Source organism: Microtus oregoni, unplaced genomic scaffold (assembly GCF_018167655.1).
Source record: "Microtus oregoni isolate MIOR12 unplaced genomic scaffold, Mior012 000001F_ref0000356, whole genome shotgun sequence".
In the NCBI taxonomy this organism is placed as follows: Eukaryota; Metazoa; Chordata; class Mammalia; order Rodentia; family Cricetidae; genus Microtus; species Microtus oregoni.
In genome coordinates, this window is record NW_024543060.1 from 5,778,209 (window position 1) to 5,804,066 (window position 25,858).

Consider the following 25,858-nt stretch of genomic DNA (forward strand, 5'->3'; position numbering starts at 1 on the left):
ATGTTTTCAGGGCTAACAATTTGGTATGGGATAACTAACTGGTGTGCTCTTCTCAGGGAGACTATTTCTCCATCTCGGAAGGTTCCTTAGCTGTCTGTAGATCTTTGTGTAGGGAAGAGACTTCACGGCTTTTCCCCATCCATGTTGGCGTGTCTATCGTGGTCATCCTTGTTCAGCTCGTGTTCAGGCAGCCATGCTGGCGAGACTTCCTGAGTGTAGCTTCTGACATTTCTAGGAGACACAGTCTCAAGGCAAAACCCTGTTCCTCTAGCTGTTACAATCTTCCCACCCCATTCCCAATGGTCTGGCGCCTTAGGCCTAGGAGATAGATAGTCACAAATGTATCCGCTGTCTCTGCTGGGACCTGATGGTCTCTACATGTTGCAAAGAGAAATTTCCTTGATGAGGTATGGGCTAGATTGCAGAATCTGACTGCGTAAAGAGGTTGGATGTGGTGTGGGACGGACCTGTGGGTCAGGAGCTGAAAAATCTCCATTTTAATCAGTTTCTGAATTGAAATCTTTTGTGAAAATCAATGCAGGTGGATCTTTCCCCTGAAACACATCCGAAGCTGTCAATTATAATAGCAAATATTTCCCAGAAACCGCATCATGTTGACACTTTCCCTTGCTCACTCTTCCCTTACTTGGCACAGTCGCTTTGTATTGCCACTGGGTCAAGGTGCGTTGACCCTCACAGCAGCAGCCTAGCACCTGGCCCTCCTCTTTAGTGTTTTGGAGTTCACATATGGACACCTATGACCCCAGTGGTCTATGTACCTGTTCTGGGAGGTTCCAGCTATCCTACAGTTAAGCTGATTTGCCCTGGTGCTAGTGACATGGCCAGGAAGCAAAGTCATTTTGCAGACGGGGTAACAAGGGCAATGCAGAGGGATGACAGTATGGAGGAGAGACTGCAGCTTGCTGTACTGCTAGACTCTCTGCTGGTTCTTTGGGATGGGACAAGATAGACCAGAGGACAAGGACCAGAGAACAGTAGCTTCTCAGTTCCCTTGGTAACCGTTCTGATTCCTGCATGGGTGTGGCCCCTTCTGTGTTTCTATGAATAAGCAACCTGTTATTCATGCTTTTTGAAGCCATGGTTAAGTACACACAATAGGAAATTTACTGTTCATGGCATTCTGGGCTTTAAAAATGCTATGCACCTATCACTATTCTAAAACATCCCAGAATTTCCAAGTATATTTTCATTACTGTCAACAGGAAATCCCATGTCTGTGCTAAGAGCCCGAGTGCTGTCTCCAGGTCATATACACACAGTACCCCATGTGAACATTTGCATATATAAACTCTGTGTGTGTGGTGGTGCACATGTGCGTGGGTGCACATGTATGCACACATGTTTAGTGACCCAAGGTTGGCCTCAGATGTTCTTCAGATGTTGTCACCTTTTACTTTATTTTATTTTTGAGATAAGGTCTCTCACTGGGACCGGGGCTTGCTGACTAAGTTTGGCTGGGTGACCAGCAAGTCCCAGAGGTCACCTGTGTCTACCTCTCCTGTGCTGGGATTACAAGTGCATGCCCCGACACCCAGCATTTTAAGATAGGTACTGGGGCTCAAACTCAGGTCCCTGTGCTTGTAAAGCAAGCACTTCACCAACTTAACCATCTCCTCAAGACCTAAATATGTAAACTTTTAAAGGCAATAATACTTAGTGTCATTGTGGTCGTGTGATTGAGCCCTGTGCTATGCAATATAATTTACTAGTTTAGGATTCTGCTTCCCTCCAACTGTCAACTGTGTGAGACATTTTTAGCCATCATGAGGATCTGTCTTCCTCAGACCCAGGATCTTCCTGCATCAGCTCCAGGTTCACCATCCCAGAGCCAATAGAAGATAGCCACATCTTCCTAACCAAGAACATTTTTAAATAACAGTTTTTTGAAATATAATTCATCATGTCAAGCACAAGAGTTGTTCAATTTTATTGTGTTCACAGAATTGTGCAACCATCTCCATTACATCATTCTAGAACCTTCTCATATCCACACCCCACCCCTGAAGACAGCCCGTTGATCATCAAGATTCATTTCAATTCCCTGCTGAACTCACTCCTCCGCATCAAGTTTCCAGATCCACCTGGTCTGGAATACGCCCATCAACAAACTCCCGCAATATCTGGCTGGCTTCTTTCACCTCGCATGTTTTTGAAATCCATCCTGTCAATCACAGATGCCATCTTAGTACTTGATTTCTTCTCATGGCTGCCCTGTATTTCACTGTTTAGATATCCCATCCTTTGCTCAACTGTCCATCGCTCACGAGCACTAGTTCACCTGCATCATTGGGTCCTTGTTCCTAGGGGCCGTAGTCTTCTGCTGACCGCCCTTTCCAGTATGATTATCCCCACTTCGTAGATGAGGAGTTGAGGCCACCATGGAAGGAATGTGGTCCCTTCCTCTGTGAAGGTCAGTCGTGTCTCAGCTTGTCAGCGACTGAGTGACTCTGGAGAAGAGGAGAAAGAAGCTGTTCCTCTATGAGGCAGAGCAGCCAAGAAGCCCCGCACTCCAGCAGGCCTGTTGACAGCCAAGAGCTCAGCTTTCAACCCTTCCTGGAGTATGAAAGACAAAGACACTGCATGCCACATCACATGACCTAAGAGTCCTCCCCTCCCCCTATTCAATTGCAGAGGAGAGGCAGGGGCCTCACTGAAGCCAGCCCTAGTGGTCCAAGGGAGACCAGGACCCTCCGAAGCCATGAGCCCCTCCCATCCTGCTTTCCAGTCCTGGATATATCTTTCTCTCTGGGGTCTCCCTCTGATGCCAGCAGGTGAGTGGGTACCACCACTATCACTAGGACTTCATCTTACCCTTGTGCCCTCACAGACCACATGGTGGACTTTCCTGAAGGGCAAGTCACTTCATCTTCAGGGCTACATGGGACATTCAAGGTCATTTTCTGGGTGGCCAAAGGGCAAAGAAGACAAGGGGGTGTCTCAACTCTATCATGAGCAGCTTTGTCATCTTGAATGCCCCCAAGCCTTTCGATATTCTTGTCTACACAATGCAAATAGCATCATGGAACACTCATGATTACTATGGGGATGAAGGAAGCTTGCACCCAGCACATAGGCTGGGGCAGGTCTGTGGAGACACACATGGTGGCTGTGTGTGTTCATTGCTGTACTTTCTGTCTTAGCGGCTGCTGGCTGTAGGGTCTTTTTTTTTTTTTTTTTTTTTTTTCTGTGTAAGGTCATTCATTGCCTGCTCAGGCAGCAGAGCCCCAGAATGGGGAAGCTATTATGCAAAAACACAGTGGAAAGGGCATGATAAATTCCAGCAGACAGTTTGGCAGAGCTTTGCCCAGTGGATAAGAAATGGTCAGAGCTGGCGATTTAAGAGCTCAGGCTGGTACCCTGCATGGGAGATGTTCTCATGGACATCAGTAGCTTGTTGGAAGAGTGGATGGAAAGGAGAAAAGTCTCACCACCCGCCAGACTCACATCGGTAGCTGAAGCCCCTCTCAGCCACCCCTGAGCCCCCTTGGGGCTCTTTGGTTCTGGCTGAGACTGGTTTCTAGGTCTGAGCTTTCTTACTTGGCTGCGGGAGCCCTCACTCCCTGACTCCTCACTTGAAATCAGGAAGACCCTGCAAGCGCCTGCCTCTTGTATGGTGTCCTTAGGGCTGTATTCACCACTAATACACACTCATCTATGCAATCTCCAATGGTGTTTGAGATGTACTTCCTGTTTGCCTCCCCATACGAGGATATACAATGTTGAGTGTCTCTGCTTTGATGGACAATGGAAAGAAAACCACGGATTCAGCTCCTTGGCCTCATGTAGACTCTTTTTCTCTCCTATTCCTACTCCGCAGTGTTGGCCCAGCGAGGCTCACGCACCCAGGCTGAGGACCGCCTGTTCAAACACCTGTTTGGAGGCTACAATCGCTGGGCGCGGCCAGTATTCAATACCTCCGATGTGGTCATCGTGCGCTTTGGACTTTCCATTGCCCAGCTCATAGATGTGGTGAGTCTGCCCGCTCACTCTGTGTTCCCTTGATTAGCCCCCCAGCCCACTTACTTTTCTCATGGTCCTCCCTGGATTCGGCTCAGTCCTCTCCCAGCAGCCCTCAAAGCCACCCTAGCTACAGCTTGCAGCTACCTAGCCAGGTTAACATGGTGCCTTCCTTCCCAAGCCTTGGAGTCCCTAAGAGAATGGGCTGTCAAAAGAAAGTTTCTAAAACACATGTCCAAAGTCCTCCCTCATGCCCAAGGTGATCCTGAGGAATCTGAGTGCTGGTGACTGAGCCATGGGAGATGTCTGGGCTTGGGTGTCCTGTGAGTGGTCCCCCAAAGTACCTCTTATATATTCTGCTTTCTGGGCTGGCTTGTCAGTCACCCCAACTGCTGTTACTTTCTGTCTCTGCTACCCTAGGATGAGAAGAATCAAATGATGACCACCAATGTCTGGCTAAAGCAGGTAAGCCTTCCCTTGTAGGAGCTGACAGGAGTGTCCCCAGTCCTCAGCCCCTCCTAGGACCCCACTATTGAGGGAGCATGGAGCAGCAAAATGCTGAATTCATGGGTTGTGATCAGTAGTCAAACTTAAGGTTTGAGGTAATGCAGGATGCTCTCCTCGGGGGCTGATTTTGTATGGCCATGCCTTAGTCCACTGTCCTTGCCACCCATAGCACCAAGAAACCCTTTTCTAGAAGCAAGCATTTCATAGTTCTAGGTCCTGCAGCAAAGTTCACAGGACAGCTTACTGAATTATTACCCACTACCTCACAGAGCGAGGGGGTATTCAGATGTGGCCAGCTCCAAGACCCATCTCCTTCTGTGTGTGCTGCCTGACAAATGACCCCAGAGCTCACAGACATAAAGCAATGACCATTTACTTTATCACAATCATTTGTGGCCTGACGCTTAGTCAGCTTTCTTTGCTTTGAATGGTAACCAAAATACCAGTGTCATCTGGGCCAGTTGGGGTTAGTCCATTGCTGTCAAAAATGGCTTCCCTTACATGTCTGTCCCTTACAGAGGTGTTTGGAAGGTTCTGAAAGATTCTGAAAAACTTGGTTAATAGCTCTTCCATGCACACCCTCAGATTCCTTCCCTGGTGTCTCTGGGAGGAGAATTGATGGCTTTTCACTTGGTGGTTCAAGATTCCCATAGTGAAGGTCTTCCCAAGAGACAGAAAGTAGAAGTTGATAGTCATTTATGGCCCTAAAAAAGCCTCAACCTTATGCTATTCTACAGGCCCAGTCAGTAAATGAGCTGGAATCAGGAGGCGATAAAGATACCAGCTCTCCATGGAAGGAGAGCTGAAGAGTCTGTGGAGTTCTGGGAAGGGCCGCTGTTGGGCAGACTCAGGAACTAAGGCCTGATTAGAGCTGGAAGTCTACCTTACCCCTCCTGTCTGCCCAGCTAACCCCAAGGCCTTCAAGTGGAGATAGCAGATGAACATGGGAAAGGGAAGCTAGCCCCTGCCCCCAGCTTCTTACTCTGGCCCCTTGGGTACCTGACTGGTCCTGTCTCAGAGTTTAGCATGCAGAAAACCACAAGGACCAAGATGGTGACATCTCTAAGTCATTCAAATAGATCTCTTGCTCGCTGTGGGTGTCTTGTGCACAACCCCCAACTCACTGGGTCCTGGGTTGTGTCTGGTGTGTGATAGCTACTTCTAAATTAGATGCTTGGGTCAGAAGTTGCTCTGAGCCAATCACTTCTGACACTGTTGACCCTAAGAGTCATTAGAGGTTCTGTGTCTCATCTCTGCAGATGAACCAGTGGGAACCAGGTGAGGAAGAAGATTGGAAAGGCCTATAGTCATGTCATGGAAGGGGGAAGGTCCAGAAACTAGGTCACCACTATTGTCCTGGTCACCTGTATCAGGGCTGGTATAGGAGGAGAGGCGAGTGCACTGTGGTAGAACCAGGCCTTCTGTAGTTGCCTGGGACTAGCCTGAGATGCTAGAAAAGTTACTAATCTTCTGGGAGCCTCAGTTTCCCTATCTGTTATAGACAGAAGTCTCTGTCCTGTCTATTCAGTCCCAAATAAACACATAGAGGCTTATAATAATTATAAACTGTTTGGCCTATTGCTCAGGCTTATTACTAGCTAGCTCTTATGACTTAAATTCACCCATAATTCTGGTCTATGTTTAGCCATATGACTTGGTACCTTTTCTCAGTAAGGCATTCTTATCTTGCTTCCTCTGTGTCTGGCTGGGGACTGACTCTCTTCTGCCTTACCTCTTCCCAGAATTCTCATAGTCTGGTTTCCTCACCTATACTTCCTACCTGGCTACTGGCCAGTCAGCATTTTATTAAACCAATACGAGTGACAAATGTTTACAGTGTACAAGAGCATTATCCCACAGCAAAGTGGGTGACTCATTTACCATATGCCTATGATATTCAGATGTCCCCATTTGATGCCAGTGTCCCCAAAGGTATGAACCTGAAATCCTGAAGGATGGTCTAAACAGAGAATGAGAGCTCTGTTCTGGGAACCAAAGGGTATAACTTTGTTTGTTGCCATGCTTGCCTGCAAAGCCCTGGGCTTAATTCCCCAACAACCATCTAAGTTGGGTGTGGTGGCTCATGCATGCAGTCCTAGTACTTGAGAGGTGGAGGCTGAGGAGTAGAAGTTCAAGGTCATTTTACCATTGTAGCAAGTTGGAGGTGAGCTTGGTTCCTTAAAACACCAATAAACAGAACAAAACAAACAACAACAAACCACAATGAATCTGGCTTTAAAGCCCACTTGGACCCGTTCTGCTGCAAGCATAGTTGGGACCTAGAACATTCTCTTCCTGCTGGGAATCCAGGACTAGGAAGGTCTCTGGAGCATGATTTGAAGGTCCCAGGTAAGCTCCTTGCTTCACTGTCTAGTTCTGGCAGGCCCTGCATTGGAAATGAATGATGTTTAACAGATTTAAGAGGTAGGGAGTGTCAGAACAGGAACCAGAGGCAGGGCTAGAGTGCTAAGTGTGCTGGCTCTGGCATCCTGGGACTTTGGCTACCAAAGTCAGCGCAAAACAGGCTGGTTATCAGAGACGGCTTGCCTGGCTTCCACGTCAGAGTCTTTTTCCTGGCGTCATGGCCTCTTCTAATTCTGTGGGGCTAGGGGAGGGACTTGGCGACCTCTGATCCCACAGCTCGATTTAGATCATCTTGAGGCTCCCCATGCCGCAGTGCCCTGATGCGACCCCCTCCTCTGAGCAGGAGTGGAGTGACTACAAGCTGCGCTGGGACCCAGCTGAGTTTGGCAACGTCACCTCCCTCCGGGTCCCTTCAGAGATGATTTGGATCCCAGACATCGTTCTCTACAACAAGTAAGAAGCCATTTGTTAATTAAAATACATGTTAGGGAGATGGTTCAGTGAGTAAGAGTCTTGGCTGTAAAAGCAAGAAAGATCTGAATTTGAACCCTCAGCAGCCACATAAAAAGCTGGAAATGTGTGTGTGTGTATGTGAGTGATTTCATATATATATATATATATATATATATATATATATATATATATATATAGAGAGAGAGAGAGAGAGAGAGAGAGAGAAAGCCGGGGAGACAAATGGATCCGAGAAGCTCGTGCCCAGTCAGATTAGCCAAAATGGGAAGTCTAAGAATCTTGAGATCCTGTCTTAAGAAATAAAAGCAGGCTGGGCATGCCTTTAATCCCAGCACTCAGGAGGCAGAAGCAGGTAGGTAGACCTCTGAGTTCAAGGCCAGCTTGGTCTACAGAGTGAGTTCCGGGACAGCACTAGGGTCATACAAAGAAACCCTGTCTTGAAACCCCCCCCCCCCCACACACACAGAGGATGGAGCAAGATCAAGGAAAGGCACTTGACATCAGGCCCATATACACTCAATTATGCACCAGCACCCCCAACTTGTGTGCATACTCCACATACATCCACACATGTGCACCAGCACCCCCACATATGTGTATATACACCACACACACTCATACATATGTGCATAAACGTGCACACATATAAACAGTCTCTCTCACACACACATTTCTCATAAAAGAAACTAAAACTTGTTCTTTCCTTTCTGCTTAAGTAGGGTTTTGCTGAGAAGTCCAGACGTTCACACTTAAACAGAGGCAGTTTCTCCTGCTAATTCATGTCTAAAGCAGGTCTCTGGGACACACTGCTATTTTCTTGAAATACAAATGGTCATGGAAGGTTCTCGGTGGGGACAGGGAGAGGTCACATAAGTTTGGATAGCATTGTCAGTCACACCAGCACCCCCCGCTGGCAATCAACCCTCAAGTAGCTGCTGTTTGCTGTTGCTGCAGAGTCATGCCACCCCAGCCCCCACACCCCATCTCTGTGCCCTGAGCTGGACCTAGGATCCTTCCAGTTTCTGCTTCTGAGAGACAGAGATCAGGTGCAAAGTCCGAGCGGCGGGCGCGTCTGGGTTTTGAGATTGCCAAGATGTTGGTCACTGATCCCTGATGGCAACAAGAAGGTCTTCTGCTAGAACAAAGTCTAGTCCAACTGCTGTAGGCATTTTAAGTGTGTGCCCCATAAACACGCCTCCGGGTTAATAGGCAAAAGGTCAATGAAATCACTTGGTCTCCTGCCCCAAATGGGAGTCTGTTGCCATCTAGTGGTAGTTATGTGAAATGACCAAAATCATCACTACAGATTTGGGTTTAATATAGGAATTAGGGATGGAGTTTAAAGACTAGAATACATTCCCACCCAGGGAGACCCAGACTGAAGTCCTGCCTGCCAGTCTCCTCCTGTGAGCCCTTCTGCTTTTATACCCTTGTCTCATCTCCCAGCTAAATCCTACTGCCGTTGACAAGCCAAAGCCTTTTAAATGACTGCTTTTACCGCAACCCTGTTCAGCCCAGACGGAAGTCCTTCCAGGTCTCGGGAGTGTTCCAAATGCCCTTTTGTACAGTGATGCTGTGTGAATTCTTCTCATTTCCAGGTGGTTCCCCAAGGCCAGGGGTCACATTTTACATCCCGCAGGTACAGGTCCTGGTAGATAAAACTGGCCTCAAATACTCCGCAGAATGCACAGGCTGCAAGGAGTTTCCCCACTAGCCAAAACGTTAGGTCTCCTCTGGAAAGGAGCAGAACTTGGTGCCAAAGCCAGGGCCCTCCCCTTCTGGAGTTGACTTCCCATTGGCCAGTGACGGAAAACCCTAAAAGGTCATCCCCCTAGTCAGGTATGGTGGGGCATACCTGTAACCCCAGAATGTAGGCTACTGAGGTCAGAGGATCACAAGTTCAAATCCAGCCAGCAAATTGTGGACCAGCCTGTGCTTCGTAGTGAGACTGTCTCATAAAACAACAACAAAACCCAGAAGAACTTCAACACTCTAAATGGATAAAAATAGGGGTTCAGACTATAAATGTGCCGTGATTCAAAACATGTACAGTGGAAGTACAGTCCTTATGACAGTCAGATATGTAAGTACAATGTCAAAATGGCAATGATGATTCTTGTTTAATTCTTTAAAATTTTTGTTTCTGCAATTAAAAACAATGGTATTTGCAAAGACGACTCATGATACATCTGTCTACAGCAGAGATGCCCACACTCTATGAATAGCCCTACTTAGCCAGTCAATGGCTGACTTTGTTTACCCCGTTACCCTGCTGCCAGTTTCCTGAAGGAGGTAGGTATGCAGGACCCAAGCTTGTCTCCTCTCCTTAGTGCAGATGGGGAGTTTGCGGTGACCCACATGACCAAGGCCCAAATCTTCTTCACGGGCATCGTGCACTGGGTGCCCCCCGCCATCTACAAGAGCTCCTGCAGCATCGACGTGACCTTCTTCCCCTTCGACCAGCAGAACTGCAAGATGAAGTTTGGCTCCTGGACCTATGATAAGGCCAAGATTGATTTGGAGCAGATGGAGCAGACGGTGGACCTGAAGGAATACTGGGAGAGCGGCGAGTGGGCCATTATCAACGCCACGGGAACCTATAACAGCAAGAAGTACGACTGCTGCGCCGAGATCTACCCTGACGTCACCTACTACTTCGTGATCCGCCGGCTGCCCCTGTTTTACACCATCAACCTTATCATCCCGTGCCTGCTCATCTCCTGCCTCACCGTGCTGGTCTTCTACCTGCCCTCTGAGTGCGGGGAGAAAATCACCCTGTGCATCTCGGTGCTGCTCTCGCTCACCGTCTTCCTGCTGCTCATCACGGAGATCATCCCGTCCACCTCGCTGGTCATCCCGCTCATCGGCGAATACCTGCTCTTCACCATGATCTTCGTCACCCTCTCCATTGTCATCACGGTCTTCGTGCTCAATGTACACCACCGTTCCCCCAGCACCCACAACATGCCCCGCTGGGTGAGGGGGGCCCTGCTAGGCCGGGTGCCCCAGTGGCTGATGATGAACCGACCCTTGCCACCTATGGAGTTCCATGACTCTCCCGGTCTGAAGCTCAACCCTGCTTATCACTGGCTAGAGACCAACATGGATGCTGAAGGAAGGGAGGAGACAGAGGAAGAGGAGGAAGATGAAAATATTTGTACATGTGCAGGCTTCCCAGATGCTTCCATGGGTATCCTCTATGGCCATGGCAGCCTGCATCTGAGGGCCCTGGAGCCTGAGTTCAAGGCTCCCTCTCAGGATAGCGAGATCGTGCTGTCCCCTCAGATACAGAAAGCACTAGAAGGTGTACACTACATTGCTGACCATCTGAGGTCTGAGGATGCCGACTCTTCGGTGAGTTGGGTAGAGGGAGGGATTTCCCACCCCCCACCCCCCATGGGCGATTCTGCCAGCTTAGTAGGGAACAGTCCCGTCCCAGGGCATCAGTTTCGATAACCCCTTCCTTCCTGTAAGCACTTGTCTTCCCCAGTCTTTGTCTGAGGAGTCTAGACAATCACGAGAGAGACGCACTCTAGCCCGAGGTTAGCTGGTCACTTCCTGGCAGATGGCAGGATACCACAGGGCACATTGCCCTCTGCCCAACCTAACTGGGAGAGAGTGATTAGAGACTGCTCAGCTCAGCTGCTGGTCCCCCTCTGCTTTGACTTTGCTAATCAGCTTTTCGGGGGGGGGGGTAGGGAACAAGAGACAGAAACCAAGTACAAATGCATCAACTCAGTGCATTGCTGGCCTCCACACTCTCCTGCCATAGAAGGTCTCCTTCATCTGGGCTCTGAGCAGTTTGTGACCTTACCCTATTCACTCATAAGCCCTGCAGATTCTCAGCTGAGCCAGGGGGCTCCCCTCCCCAGTGCTGCCTATAGTACTTAGTGTTCAAAACCTGCTTATGTATGCCCTTGCCAACCAAGCGAGGGGTGAAAGACCTGAACTTACAATGGGGTGACCTTTTGAGTAGGTGAGAACATTAATTGTTCATTTGTAAATGTCTAAGAATTTAGACACTCTGGTTTGGCCTATGAGTGGAGGAGCCCCAGAACCCCAGCTCTTCCATGCTGGCCTGCCCTGGGCCACAAACTGCTTCTTCTGCCCCCTGCAGGTGGGTGGAAAGGTAGCATGGGATTTGGCAGCTACGTAACTACTGTGAGTTACATTTAAATTCTTCTGATTTGGAGGGTCCATGCCCTCTTGGTGGGCCTAGCACCTCCTTGTGTTCCTCGGACTCCTATACCTGGGAGCACATGGACATAGGGAAGGACAGAATGGGATTCCCAGGGATGTGTCAGCCTTGAGCTAAGCCTGTTTCTCCCTCCACCCATCTCTATGCTTGGGATGACCTCAACTGCTCAAGCCTTCAGTAGAGCTGGTGATGGCTGCCTCCATAGGGCTGGACATGGGAGGGACACATCCTCTTCCCAAAGCCTGGCTTTTGTTACTGTAAGCCTGATTCTAATTTCAGGTAAAGGAAGATTGGAAGTACGTGGCCATGGTGATAGACCGGATATTCCTCTGGCTGTTCATTATTGTCTGCTTCCTGGGGACCATCGGGCTCTTCCTCCCTCCATTCTTGGCTGGGATGATTTGATCTCAAGTCCCTTGTGTTGGCTCCAAGATGACTTCTGGCCTTCTCTAACTGAAGCCATCTCTAGAATGTTCTTTTGGGTCAATACCATCTGTCTGCAGTTTCTCCGAGGCCCCCAAACTAGTTTAGACTTTACACCCTCTTTGGAACAGCTCACAGTGATATTGTTGTGCCACGTGCTGAGACCACTCCACATGACACCTGCTTAGGGATGCTGGAGAACCAGAAACAGCGAAGACATTTGCTTTAAAGAAGCTGACAATGTGGTGGTGACATGAGGAAGAATAAGATATTCCTGAAAGAGGAATAGGAGCCATATATGACCAAAGGATCAAACAAAGGGACGGAGGGGTCAGACCAGGGCAAAGGGAATTAGAACACCACCCCAAGGATGGGCACGTGGGGACAAAGGGCCTGGTGCAGGAGAGTTCTGAACAGCACTTTGGATTCAGAGTGTCAGTCCAGACAAGCAGGGTGGGGAGTCTGGGAAGGCAGGGTGGGTATCTTTAATCCAGACCTCGGAAGAAGTTCGGGGTCTTCTCTGAACCTGTCTCCGTGTGCTTTGTGAGGCAAATATCAACAAGACAAGACTATTTCCAGAAGGAGTGAGGCACAGAAGTCCCCAACCTAAGGGTCTTGACCCCTTTTGCATATTAGATATCTTATATAGCAGGTATTTGTATTATGATTCCTACCAGTAGCAAAATTATAGTTATGAAGTAGCAATGAAATGATTTTATGATGGGGGGGTCATCACAACATAAGGAGTTTACTGTATTAAGGGTCACAGTACTAGGAAGGTTGAGAACCACTGGTCTAGAGGTCCTGGTGGAGGCTTGCGGCAGAGGAATGGCATGTGGCTGGGTGGAAGTGGCTGGGCTGTGATTCATCTGAAAGCACCTTTGAACCCCAGGTTGCCCTCAGCATCATGTCTCACGATTCTGTGCCACAAAGAGGATTAGTAATTGCTGCCAGGGATCAGGGCCACCTTCAAATCATCAGTGGACACACCAAGAAGTCAATCTCCACTGGGGGTACCCTCTTGTCACCCAAAGGCCCTGGTCTCCAATTCCCTGCTCTGTCAGCATGCCTTGCCTAGGAACTGAAGGTTTGCTTCAAGCTCTTTAGATTACACACTCCTTTAGGGCAGAACCTCTGCTTCTGTTTTCTCTCCAACCCAGCCCCACGCTGGGTGATGGAACTCAGCACCTGGACCATTCGTTCTGAGTAGTGGAAAGAAACGAGCCTGGCTACTCTGGGCCCCAGAACCACTGGATACCATCCAATGTTCAGGGACGTTTCTTCCCCAAGCAACCGTTCCGCAGTCCCATCAGGTGGCTAGCCGGCTCTGAACTGTTCTGTGCAGTTTACTCTTGCACTTGGAATATTACAAGGCCCTTCACTGCATAGGAGCCCAGGGGATCGGGCCTCTCACAACACTGTCCAGTCCCTGAGGAGTCAGACCTCAGAAGCTTACAGCAATGACATCCCTGATTGCTAATAGATATAGAGACCAAGGCAGGAAGCAGAGTAGGGCAAGCTTCTGGTGTGTCTGTCTCAGGGTATTCTCCTTCTGAACCCCACACACTGTGCTTTGACAGACCCAAGGGAAACCTGCTCACCAAAGGCCTCACTGGAACACTCTGCTATCAGTTCCCATGAGCCCCTAATCAGTCACTAATTCAGTTCTTGGCTCTTCCTTCCTCCAGTGAAGGCAGCCTGTGGCCTCCCGTCTACTTGTTCTAAGCCCTTGGATGTGATTTCCTGATGGGAGATACTTTGTTGCATGCTTGTCCACATCTCCCTCCTCCTTGCACGCGAGTGAAATGCTGAAATAAAGCTGAGATGGTTGCTCTCAAAACTGTCATGCCTTCCTGCCACCTCAGCTGTCACTGGCATCATCTAGTCCCCTCAGAGTCTAGGTGGTTTGGGGACAGTCTCAGGGGAGAAGTGTCCCACAGAGTGAACTACACGGTGTCTTCCTGGAAAGCTTCCTTTGGATGAGGTGCCACGACAGCCTACGTGGAGCAAAGGGCAGGAGGCCACCACCCACTTCTCATGGCCTGTGGTTCCAGGTCAGCTTCCTCCTACAAAGAGCAGATCCATTAAACAACACAGTCAAGCTAACCACAAAGCAAATGGCAATGATTTTAATTCAATCACAGATCAAAAAGAAGGGAGGTAAAGGAATGTTCTCCACAAACGTACGAGGAAGGAAAGGAGCAGGTGTGAAAAGGGACGAGAGAAAAAGAGGAGTAAGAAAAGAGGGGAGAAGAAAAGAGGGAGAAGAGGAAAGCAGGAAGGGCTCAAAGTCCCGTTCTGACCTCCGACTCTCTGCTTCTTCCCTGAGGCGCTGGGTTTGATAAAAACACAGAGCCCTGTGGCCAGAATGGTTTGTTCCTGGACGAAGGCCCATGGCTGTCCGTCCAGGCCAAACTCACATTAAATAAATTCCAATGTACACTGTACAAGAGAGCCAGGCCCAGCCCTCATCTCACCAGCCTCTCTACAATAAAGCCCCTCTTTGTCCCCTCTGCATCAGGGGTCCCCTGAGGGATAAAGAGGAAGAGGAATACTGGCTCTCAAATGTCCATGCAGAAAGCCATCATGGCTGGTAGGGGTACAACTGTGACCCCAATGGTACGCCAGCACCCAGGCTGGGGTAGGAGGGAGTGTCTGGCAGTAGTACCCCTATGAACTATGTCACCCCACCCTGTGTCTGTGCCCAGAGTCTTCTCTGTCCAGGTGCAGCCGGCGTAGCACAGTCTAGGGTGGGTGGGGGAAGGGGGACTCGTGCAAAATGGTGAGGGGAGGACTCTTCTCAGCCTTCCCTAGAGGACCAAAGGCAAGGCAAGGAAGGTACGCCATGACAGGTTGGGACAGAAGGTGCAGGCAGGCGGCCCCTCCCTCGATCACTCCGCGGGTGGATGGGCCAGGTTGGCCAGAACCTTGGCTTGGTCCACAGCATCCAGCAGGTTCTTGGCATCCACAGCCAGGGTGTGGGAAGCTGTGAGCATCTGGCGCTTACAGTCCTCGCTCAGGGATGTCACAGCATTCTGCTGAGCCAACCTCATCTTGTTGATGAGCTCTGCCAGGTCTTTGTTGAGCAGTTTCTGGGTCCCTTCGATCTGGCAGGCAAGCAGACAGGACAGGTTGAATGAGGGATGGGTTGGAAAGGCTAAGGCATCAGAAGCTCCCTGGGAGCCAGTTACTCCCCAACCTGGGCTGAATTCACCTTTCTGCATAGGCTAGAGTTGGTCTAGAAAGATCAATGCAGCAGATGCCCCAGACCCGAGCCAACCATGCGCCAGCCATGCCTGACTGAACAGGGGAGTGCCCTCCATTACAGCGGCAATCCCTGCATGCTGGGCAGAGGTCAAACACATTCACCTACTTTGATGGATAATCTTCGTTATCAAACTTATGGCATTGCCAGGCGGTGGTGGCGCACACCTTTAATCCCAGCACTCGGGAGGCAGAGGCAGGCGGATCTCTGTGAGTTCGAGACCAGCCTGGTCTACAGAGCTAGTTCCAGGACAGGCTCCAAAGCCACAGAGAAACCCTGTCTTATATAAAAAAAAAAAAAAAAAAAAAAAAAAAAAAGCAAACTGATGGCATTTAGAGTGACCATGGAAGCAAACCACAGGGCGCATTGGTGAGGGAGCTTCTAGGTAGAAGTGAGAGCCTCCTCGGATAGGGAAGACCACCCCCCACCCCACCCCCCGCCGCCCAATGTGGTGGCGCCATACCATGGGCTGAGGTCTGGAAATGAACAGACTGGAGAAAGTGAGTTGAGCACCAGAGTTTACCATTCTGCCTTCCCCACTCAGCTGTGATGTGAGCAGCCACCTCACACTGCGCCCACCGTACCTTCTCTACCACGACAAGCCAGATAAACCTTTCCTTTCTCTGGGCATTTTTCTGGAGTATTTGACACACTATGCTTTGACTGTCTGTTGTCAAGGTGAGAGACCAGATCCCATGTTTATTTACTTAACCATCGCATCGCTTGTGCTTAGCATGACGAACACACAGCACTATCGTTGTAAGCTATCTCCCAGCAGATCTGCACTGGGAAATTCACCCAGTGAGCTGTCCAGGTTCTCAGGAGCCATCTCAGTCCTCTGGTAGCACCTGCCCTGCTGGGACTCCTTCAGGTCACTGTTGCCACCCAGAGGATAGCCAGCCCTGCCCTTGTTCTGGTTTGCCTTAAGCAACCACAGGGAGAGGAGATCACACGATAGAATTGGCCACATAGATGACCGCTAGAAGTCAAGGCACCTATGCACTGCATTTGTCTAGACAAGGAACTGATCCGGTTCCCGTGGCTACAGGAAGACAGCTGTGAAAACTTTGCGTGTTCACTCTCCAACAGTCCTGGAGGTCAGAATCCTGACATGGGTCCTGTGGCGGGTCATCAACAGAGCTATGCTCCTGTTAGAGAGTCCAGGAGAGACTTCCTTGCTTTTTGCAGCTCTGAGGTTACCATCCTTAGCCATGGCCTCTTTCCAGCACTGGCATCCCTCTGACTTCAGCTGCTGCCCTCCCATTCCCTCAACTCTGACCCCCTCCCCATGGATACTCCATCATATCCTCTCCTTCTGAGAACCCTTAATTTTACCAGCTCAGTAAAGTTCCTTTTGCCATGTCAGATACTCTGTGTGTGGGTCCCATTTTTGGGACATTACTCTGCCTGCCACAGGTATCCTTCCATCAGAGAACCAGGACTTGCCCTTGACTTTAGCAGTAATGTGCTATCTATAATATATATGCCTTAAGCTAAGTGCAGAGGGTTGCTAGGTAAGGGATGGTGGCAGAGGAGAGAGGAAGGAGTGCTCCTCCATGCATCTACCCACTGAGACTATTTGAGACCTATACAGGGGTTCTCGCTGGGAACCAGAGCAGGTTCAGTTCGCTGGTGCTAACCACTCTGACACTCTGCAGAGGCAACTGTTGGGAGAAACGAGGCTTCCCAGGGGGCCTGCAGTAAGCCTCTGGAGGGAATTACAGCCAGGGACAGGAGGAGGCATAGGAGGCATGGCTGGAAACCAGGACACTCACCTCTGTTCTAGATGATGATGGCAAAGAGGGCAAGAGATCGTCCACACTACCGATGAGTTTCCGCAGGTTCAGTCCCACATTCTAAGAGAGCAAGAGCCGGGCAACTGTTCACTTGCCCTTTGAAAAAGCTTCTCCTCCGCACCCCAGGACTGCACTTGGGCATCTGTCCTCTGAGACTGCCTAGGACTGGATTCCCTAGGGATTCCCTTGTTCCTCTGGGGTCTGTGGGACTGGACAATGGGTGGGGCATAGGAGTTTTCCTTCTAGGGCCAGGGTGGGCAGCCCTACCTCCCTGACCCGCCCCCACCCTGTCAGTCACCTTGACCACCAGCACATAGTCCTCAGGGGGCAGCTGGCTGAGCCTGTTCTTGAGGTCCAGCACGGCCTCCACCAGTGTCATGACATTGTGGTACACGGCGTCATCGGTCCTGTCCAGGTTGGCTGTGGGCTGAATGGACTGAAAGGGAGGGATGGATGGCCAGAGGCCCATGGGGAGCCAGAAGGGTCCCCTATCACTATAATTCATTCCTGGGAATGCACAGATATCAACCCGTGTAAAGACCCCTGCTTTGCAACAAGCACTCTGTCCCAGGGGTAGAGCCCCCCCCCCCTTCTGCCTCTGGGATCATCGTTCTTCAACTGGGGAAGGCAAACAAAATGCTGGTGTGTTAACAAGACACAAAGTCACACCAGCTTGGTTTAAACATCGTCTGGTCTTTGGGTCCACACTGTCTTAACATTTCTCAGACGATTTTTCCAGTGGATAGTAGGATGCTGGAATATGGGGGAGAGCTCAGGAAGAGAAGAGGCCCTGATACTCCTGAGAGCAGACTGGACCAATGAGACCTTTTCCCTGGTCAGGGAAGAAACCAGGAACTAAAAAACTGGTCCCCTTTCCCCATTTTGTCATGAATTAGCTACGAGGCCTTAGGCGAGGTGCATCTGCTCTCTGGGACTTATCTCTGCAACAATGACACTGGACTGGATTATCTCCAAGAGCCTCTGAGCATCTCAGGTCTATGGTTTTGGGCAGTTGTAACCCCAATACGTACCTGTGCACCGAGCCGTGGTGGCTTCTGTGGGGGCCCTGTGAACTCCACTACAATAGGAAGGACAGGGAGTAAGTGAAGGTCTCAGTACCTGGTCTTTCTTTTTTTCTACTTTCTTATAATCAAGCCAACTGCCCTTCTCTACCATCAAGAGATCCCAAGAGTATAAAACCCAAACTCCAGGAAGATGACCAAGGAAACAGCGTCCCAGGCCTTCCTGACTTCCCAGTAGCTGGGGACAAGATCTGTCTATGGCATAGAAAGAAAAAGTCAAGGCAGGGAATAATGAATGCAGTAAGTATGGGAGACTCCAAGGCTTGATGTGCTCCCTCCAAGATGGGCAAGAAGCCCACAGTCTGCAGGCGGCAGCCTGTGCGGTCCACCCTGGTGCAGTGATTTAAGACTGTGTGATGGCGTGTCATACTGTTGACTCTCCTCTGAGGAGGAATGGCACATACAACCTGGGGGAGCTCTTGTGACAGGGAGCCAAGATGCAAGCCAGTAATCTTGCTTCTAACCACCACACAGGGGCTCATTCATCCAAGGCAGCCGCTTACACCCCCCAGTCTTAGTTTTCATCTGGAGAAGGAGCTCGTTGGCTCTGAAAGGACCTTTGAACCCAGAACGGCTGGTCTCAAATCCAAGCTGAGTTAATTAGTAAGTAGTCGGGTGCTATTAAACAGGCGGCTTCATGGTGGCAAGCCTCTGATTCATCTGTGACAGAAAGAGAGACTGCACCGGCCCCATAGTGTTGATAGAATACGAAGTAGTTTAACATTTGTGAGTGACTTAGGGCTGTGCTAAGTTCGTTGTGACTAGCAGCAGCAGCAGCAACAGCACCACTCTGCCCCTCCTTGCCTTCAGTAGAGGCTTCTGGAGAGGTCTTTGTGACTCTGACATTTCGATCCCTCTGGCCTGGAGAAGACCAGGGTCTGGGAAGGTAAGTCTAGACCTAACGAAGGGCTCCCCATAGGGTGAGTGGAAAACAGAAATGGGGAGGGCGTTCCAGGCTCAGTGAAGAAAGAAGACGGGAGGTGAGAGGAAAGGGGGACCAAAGGAGCTGCCAAGTACAGAAGCCTAGAAAGGGCAGAGGCTGATAGAGAGTGAGGGGCTGGGTGGAGCTGAAGGGGAGTCTCCTTCCCAAATCCAAGTGACTCCACACATTCAAAATAAAACAAGGTAAATGGTGACTTTTTCTTCTTAAATGTCAAAGACAGCCCTCTACTCCTTGCAGGACAGTGAGCAAGGCCAAGGCCAGACCCCCAACACACCCCAGGTGGAAACTGACCCCCAGGGAAGCACTCACTGTAGCCAGCCTCCTTCTCGGGGGTCTGTAAGGAAAGGAAGAGAGAAGGGAGTCACTACTATGCACAGGGAACATCTTATTTCCATCATCACATCCCCCTTCCAGTTTAGCCATTAGAGCCATGAACGGGGGGGGGGGGGACCCTAGAGCTCCTGACCCCAAATAACCTTTCTAGAGGCCCAAGACAGCACTAATATGAGTCCCACTGACTTTCAGGTGAAGAGAAGCATGGGTTCAACCTAAAGGGCAAAGACAGGCAGACCCATAGGTCTGGAAAAGGGGACCTGGGTGGATAAGGCTTTTGTAGGCTGTGGCTCTGACAGGCCTTTCATGGTAACTTACCAATGGGGACTTGTCATTCATATAAACCATAGGGTCCTGCAGAGAACACCAAAGCAGAGGACTTAGGGTCCAGAGTAGAAAGTCTGGAGAATGCTGGGGGAGCATCCCTCCGCCTGGGTAGGAAAAGAGGGGAGCCACTCACCAAGCATCTCTCCTCCCGCCTCAGCCACTGGGAATCTTCCACCATCTGCTTCTGCTGGCGGTCTAGAACCTGCCGCATCTTGACCTTCTCTGCCTCCCAGAGCTGCTGGGCCTCTTCTCGGCTACTGGGCCGGATAAAGTCCTCTTCCTGTGAGGACAACAGCTGCAATGAGCCCCGTCCTTGGGCCTGGACCAGCGAGGATCTGCTGAAGGGTCTCGGGGGAGCCAAACCTTGGCATTGCCTGCTGCTCTTCTCTTGTCTAGCCCTTACCCCACAATCACGGATGCGAATGCAGAGAGTTTTGCTCTGGTCTCAGCCTCATCCACACGCCTGGCAGCAACAGGATGCCAGATCCCAGAGCAGTGGGTTCAGACGGTCACATGATCTGTTCATTTGATTTTCAACCATCCACCCCTTTTCTTGGCTGGCATTTGTGGTGGCTACTGACATTTAATAGACGCAGAAAAACAAAGCCAGCTCCTAAACCATTTGGAATTCGTTTCCCCCTAAGCACTGTGATGGCAGGTCTGGAAGCTCCTACCTACAGTGGGGCCACCATGAGCTCCAGGCATACAGGACTGTTTGTGCCCATCAGCCATGCACTCTTGGGTAAGGTAACAGCTTGAATAGTATGACCAGAGGTTAAAAGAAAGGAATGAGCTAAGAGAGAAGGTGGATGATGGACCCTTCAGAAGCATGACTCCACAGACACAAGATGACGGCTGCTTCCTCCCCGCTAGTCCTAACCCCATCTTCACTCACCTGTGGGGCTTTGGACTTACTCTTGGTCTTATCACCCTATGTGGGTGTTGATGTTTCCTACTTTCCCTCAGGCTTTTCAGGGTGCATTTGTATAATTCTTTTCTCCGTCCCTCTGAACTACTTTGTGTTTTATCTACTGTGAGTGAGCACCTTGGCCTCTTGTGTCTACTGGAGGAAGAAGGCTGTGTGTGTCCTCTGCATGGCAAAACCCTGTACCAGTGACAGGGATCTTTTGTGACATGAACACCAGAGGTTCCTGCCACGGCTTGAATGTGGCCGCCCCCTAAAGTTCACGTGTCAGGAACTTGATTTCCAGTGCAACATTGCTGAGAGGTGGGGTGACTTAAAGATATGGAGGTGCTCACTTCTTGAACAAGTTAATGCCATTAACACATGAATGAACTAGTTACCCAGTCTCAGGTATCCTATTATGGTGAATCCACACAGCCCCTTCCCTTTGACGTGGCCAGTTTATAGGTCACTTAAAGAAAATGCTAAGTAAAAAAGTCATATATACTTAAACAAGCCACACGTCTACCAGGCCTCTGAAGCGTTCTCCACTAAGCCCTACAACACAGGCCTGATTGTTACAGTCCAGCTGCAAATAGCCATGCTGGGGTATGCTGCCCATCACTCAGGCAGATTTAATGACTGATGTACATTTCTTACAATAGTCATCTAAGCCAGCAGTTCTCAACCCGTGGGTCTTGACCCCTCTGGGCGGGGGGTGGGGGGAATCAAATGAGCCTTTCACAGGGGTCACTTAAGACCGCTGGATAACACAGATACTTACTTTATGTTTCATAACCATAGAAAAATTACAGTTAAGAAGTAGCAATGAAACATTTTATGGTTGGGGGGGTCACCACAACATGACTCTATTAAACTGTATTAAATGGTCACAACATAAGGAAAGCTGAGGATCACTCATCAATCCACTTGGCAGCTGTCAAGTAGCTATGTGGCAGCCATAGAGCTGGATGCTGGGAGAACAGAACTTTTAAAAACCGTTATGTCCCTGTTCTCACAGACAGAACATGGAATTTATGTCCCTAACACGGTGCTATCTACCATGATATAATGTGGCCAGGAAGCCCTCAGTGGAGCCCTGTGGGTGCCTGCCCATGTTCTTAGCACTCCAAAACTGAGCTAAATAAACCTTTTTTCTGTGTGACGTTCCAGCCTCAGGTATTTTGTTATAGGAAAAGAAAACAGACTCTAATGAAGGCAAACACTTTTTGTTTTGCTTTCGAGACACGATTTCTCTGTGTATCCCCGGCTGTCCTGGAACTCGCTCTGTAGACTAGGCTGATCTCAAACTCACAGAGATCCACCTGCCTCTGCCTCCCGAGTGCTGGAATCAAAGACATGCACCACCACTGCCTGGTAAAAGTAAAGTTAAAAATGTCTCCAGCTAAATCCAATGTGGGTGACTGTTAGGGTCTATAGCTACCTCAGGTTTTTAATAAATAGTGGGGCTTAAGTGTTAAAAGTTCTAAATACAGGGTTAGATACATAGACTGAATGAGATTAAATGATGATAGGGTGAGTTGCTGGAGTCCAAATCTACATATAATCTTACAGGTCTTAAGAGATTCCCATTGGGTATATGTGCTGTACGCCCCGGAGTTGACCTTAGCAAAGGTTTTAGCAAACACATGCTGAAAAGCTTGTTGTGATGCCTTATAATGACATAAAACAGGGTAAATGGAGAACCTGTTTGCTTTATCCTTAATCTGTGTAAGTATGTGCATACATGTCTGTATGCATGCTAGGAGTGTGTTACAGGAGCACACATGTGTGGAGGCTGGAGGTGGAGATGCCCACCTTCCTGTTGTTCTTCATATCCTTGAGTCATGGCACCTCTCTCTCTCTCTCTCTCCTGTACCAAGAGCTCATGGAGATGGGCTAGTCTACCAAGCCACCTAGTTCCTGGGATGCTCTGTGTTCTTAGAGCCAGAATGACAGGGGGGCCGCCACATCCGCCCAGCATTTTAGTGAGTTTAAGGCTCCAAACGCTGGTCCTCAGGCTAGTATGGCAAGTGCCTTATCCCCGGAGCCATCTCCCCAGCTCCAATACTTCTAATAATAGCAACCTCGAACCTCTTTACGCTGCAGTTTGGTCGAAATGCATTCTGGGTACTCTTCCTAGGCGACATACACCTACACTTCTTGGAAGGAATCAGGAACTTGGGCTACAGAATAGTGTTCACGAGTTCTTCTCTGTAATTTGCTTATGCCTCATCCTTCCTGCCTCATTTACACCTCCACATAAAACCTTCCTTGTTCTAGCAAAACAGTGCTCCCCCCCCCATAACTTTTTTCCACGGTCTTGCTGTTTTTTTGTTCATCCCCTGCATTCCAGTTTTTCCCTGTCCAAAGCTTCCCCGGGAGCAATACAGGTGAGTTTGCACCTGGGCCTGGAAGGCAAAGCCTCCCGGTTCATACTTCAGCACCCAGGACAGCACGCTGGTCCACCCTTCTGAACTTCATTACTGAATTGCAATATACTCAGGGAAGGAGATGGCTACTGTCATCCCCATGTGAGGTGCCACAGACTCCCAGATGAGCCGTGCTATAGAGGAAATCATTTTTTTTTTCCATCTCCGAATCTTCGTTAGATGCTTTTGGGAGTTCCATGGGAAACCTGTCATCTCTTGTCAGCAAGCCGCTAGAAAGATCCATTCTCATCTATACCATAAAATGGCGTTTAGACTTTTAACTTCTTTTCTTTAACTTACTTAAAGAAATTTTCATCATGCTCTTTCAGGCAGAGCTCCTGTAGGACAACCACTTCTAATCCCCTGCCACAGAAGGCTGCACAGGCTGCTTTTATGGAACTGAACAAAGTCCTGGCAGCGAAATCACAGTCAGACAAAGGCCGTGCTGCCCCTCACAGGCACTGAATAGCCTCTTTCCAAAAGAACGCCACTTTAAACAAAGCTTCCAAAACTTAATTAACTATAAATAAAGGGTCCAGGGTGGAGGGGGGGTGAGGTGAACATTGCCTAAATTATAACACATTCTCAAAACTGCGGGTTAATTATGATTAAGAACATATGAAGTCAAAATTTGGTTAACTTAATGTAAGAGAGAAAAATAGAGTGAGTTTGGGGAACTTTGATTTCATAACAGATCTTACTGCTTGGAATTCTAAATTATGCCCATTTCAAATTTCCACTAAATTAAGAATAACAGCCCAGAAGCATATCAACATAATCGCCTATGTTTCTCAAAGGTATTGGAATAAACATACATTTTTTCCCACATAGAGTGTTAGAGTTATGTCTCTTGAGTCAGAAATGTACATACATATAGAGCAAAAGCTAAAATGGTGTTTCAGTCTGTTTCATAACTTAGTAAAATATATCAGGCGCTCACAGCAACTGACCCACAAGGGAGATGGCTGGTGGGGGTGGACATCTGCTCGCAGGCAAAGATGCTCTGCACAGAAGACCGGACCATCTGGTCCATGAAGCCTTCAGGTCCTCAGCAGTCACTGAAGAGACAGAGGCTGCAGGGAGTGGACTCGTGAGCCTGTATCCACACCAGCCTCTACCCTTCACACCCACAAGTACCATTCACAGAAGCAGCAGGGAAAGCCACCGTGAGGAACTCTTTCCCCCAGGGATAGACTTCGCAACCACAGTAATCAGTCAGGAATGCAGCCCAGGGGGCAACCTCCAGGATCCTTTTATTCCACAGCAGCCCCAGGCCCTGCTATGCTCTGCCCACTGCCTGGAATACCTGATTCCTGGGACTCAGGAAAGAGAGACAGTCTGCCATCATTGGCCGCAGCACCAGTATGGACAAGAGCAGGTCCTGTCTGGCTGATGTATTTGCAAAGGGAAGAGGGCCACAGAAGCCCTCTGGAGTCTGCCTGGCACATGGAAACACAGAGCGCTTCCCAAGCCACCTCCCTCCAGCAGCCTCCTTGGCGAGACCGACACCCAGCATGCAGAGTCCTTCTTACCCGCATGCTGTGGCGCTTGAAGACATTGTGCCGGTGGAGAGGTGGGGTGTGCAGCGAGTTAACAGGAGATGGGTACTCCATAGGGCTGGTAAGTGTAGGAGAGCTGGCACACAGACCCTCAGGGACCTATTCATGAGAAGCAAAGAAGCACAAGGCACAGGAACAAGGCAAGAGGGTAGACAATTAGCTGCTACGAACAGGAGCACAAAAAAAGGACGAACGTGAACCATGGGAAGGAAGACTTGCTCCATGGCGGCGGATAAAGGACGGGGTGTGCTATTTTCCTGGTCCTGATGAAGAGGTGTGGCAGAGCAATGTGGCCTCTCATCTGCCAGACACTCCTCCTGCGCAGTGCTCTTCACACGGGGGGATGCTCACAGCCAACTCATCTTCTGAGACCAGGGGTGGGGCCTCAGGACCCTTTGCAAAGGGTTTGTTTCATAGTTGTGACATAGGTTATGATAAGTCTGTAGATAAATGAATGCACACGTGCGTGCGTGCACACACACACGTGGTTAGTCCTCAGTGTCCTAGGGATGTGTGGTTCCGGGATGTACCATAGATATGGAGTCCCTTAGTATAATGGTGTTATATTTGTCTATCTACAGCTGTCCTCCGATGTATTATAGAGCACTCTAGATTACTTATGATATTTAATACTATAGAAAGGCTATGTGAATGGCACACTATAGTGTTTAGGGAACAATGACAAGAAAAATCTGTACCTATTTCATGCAGATATGGGCTTTATTCTTTTCTTTTTTTCACATTTTCCATTATTGGTTGGTTGAACCCACAGGGTCAAAACCCAGAAGTGTGTGTGTGTGTGTGTGTGTGTGTGTGTGTGTGTGTGTGTGTGAATATGTCCTCTCTTTGTGTGTCTGGGGTATAATTATAATTATTTTGGTTAAAAACTTATTGTGCTTGAATTGTGTGCATTTGCATATTATTTGTATATGCATGTGCTCATATATTTGAATTATGCATGGAGGCCCTGGATTGATGTCAGGAATCATCCTTAATCACTATTCCACCTTATTCACTGAGGCATGGTCAAACTCAGAGCTTGTCTCAAAACCCTCCAGTTTGCTCTGGGAATTCCGCATCTCTGCCTTCTAAGACTGGAATTACAGACAGCCTCCATGTTCACCTGACATTTACGCGGGCTCCGAGGCTTCAGACTCCAACCCTCATGCCTTCCCAGCAAGTGCTTTAACCACAAAGCCACCTCTCCAGTCTAACAATAATTGCTTTAAATTTTTTCTTAAAACTTTGTGTGTGTGTGTCTATGTGTGTGTGTGTG

The 25,858-nt window shown here is 49.2% G+C and overlaps 2 protein-coding genes across 5 annotated transcripts in view; one reads left to right on the top strand and one right to left on the bottom strand.

Annotated features, from left to right (window-relative positions):
- Window positions 1-2,719: 2,719 nt before the first annotated feature.
- Chrna2 (cholinergic receptor nicotinic alpha 2 subunit) lies at window positions 2,720-13,774 on the top strand. The gene is made up of 6 exons (XM_041669484.1): window positions 2,720-2,792; window positions 3,839-3,990; window positions 4,399-4,443; window positions 7,193-7,302; window positions 9,651-10,674; window positions 11,798-13,774. The coding sequence occupies exons 1-6, from the start codon at window positions 2,720-2,722 to the stop codon at window positions 11,921-11,923; spliced, it is 1,530 nt and encodes a 509-aa protein (XP_041525418.1). The 3' UTR covers window positions 11,924-13,774.
- Window positions 13,775-14,048: 274 nt separating this feature from the next.
- The window catches only part of Ptk2b (protein tyrosine kinase 2 beta), a 122,589-nt gene continuing 110,779 nt past the window's right edge, over window positions 14,049-25,858 (bottom strand). The window contains exons 24-31 of one of the 4 annotated variants that reach the window (XM_041663506.1): window positions 24,556-24,681; window positions 19,821-19,967; window positions 19,679-19,714; window positions 19,337-19,361; window positions 18,034-18,080; window positions 17,301-17,438; window positions 16,982-17,062; window positions 14,049-15,048 (exon numbers count right to left, since the gene is read on the bottom strand). In XM_041663506.1, coding sequence (XP_041519440.1) covers window positions 14,833-15,048; window positions 16,982-17,062; window positions 17,301-17,438; window positions 18,034-18,080; window positions 19,337-19,361; window positions 19,679-19,714; window positions 19,821-19,967; window positions 24,556-24,681 — 816 coding nt within the window. In that variant the 3' untranslated portion in view covers window positions 14,049-14,832. Of the gene's footprint in view, window positions 15,049-16,981; window positions 17,063-17,300; window positions 17,439-18,033; window positions 18,081-19,318; window positions 19,362-19,678; window positions 19,715-19,820; window positions 19,968-24,555; window positions 24,682-25,858 lie in introns of all 4 variants that reach the window. The other 3 variants (XM_041663500.1, XM_041663523.1, XM_041663513.1) reach the window with 3 other exon arrangements.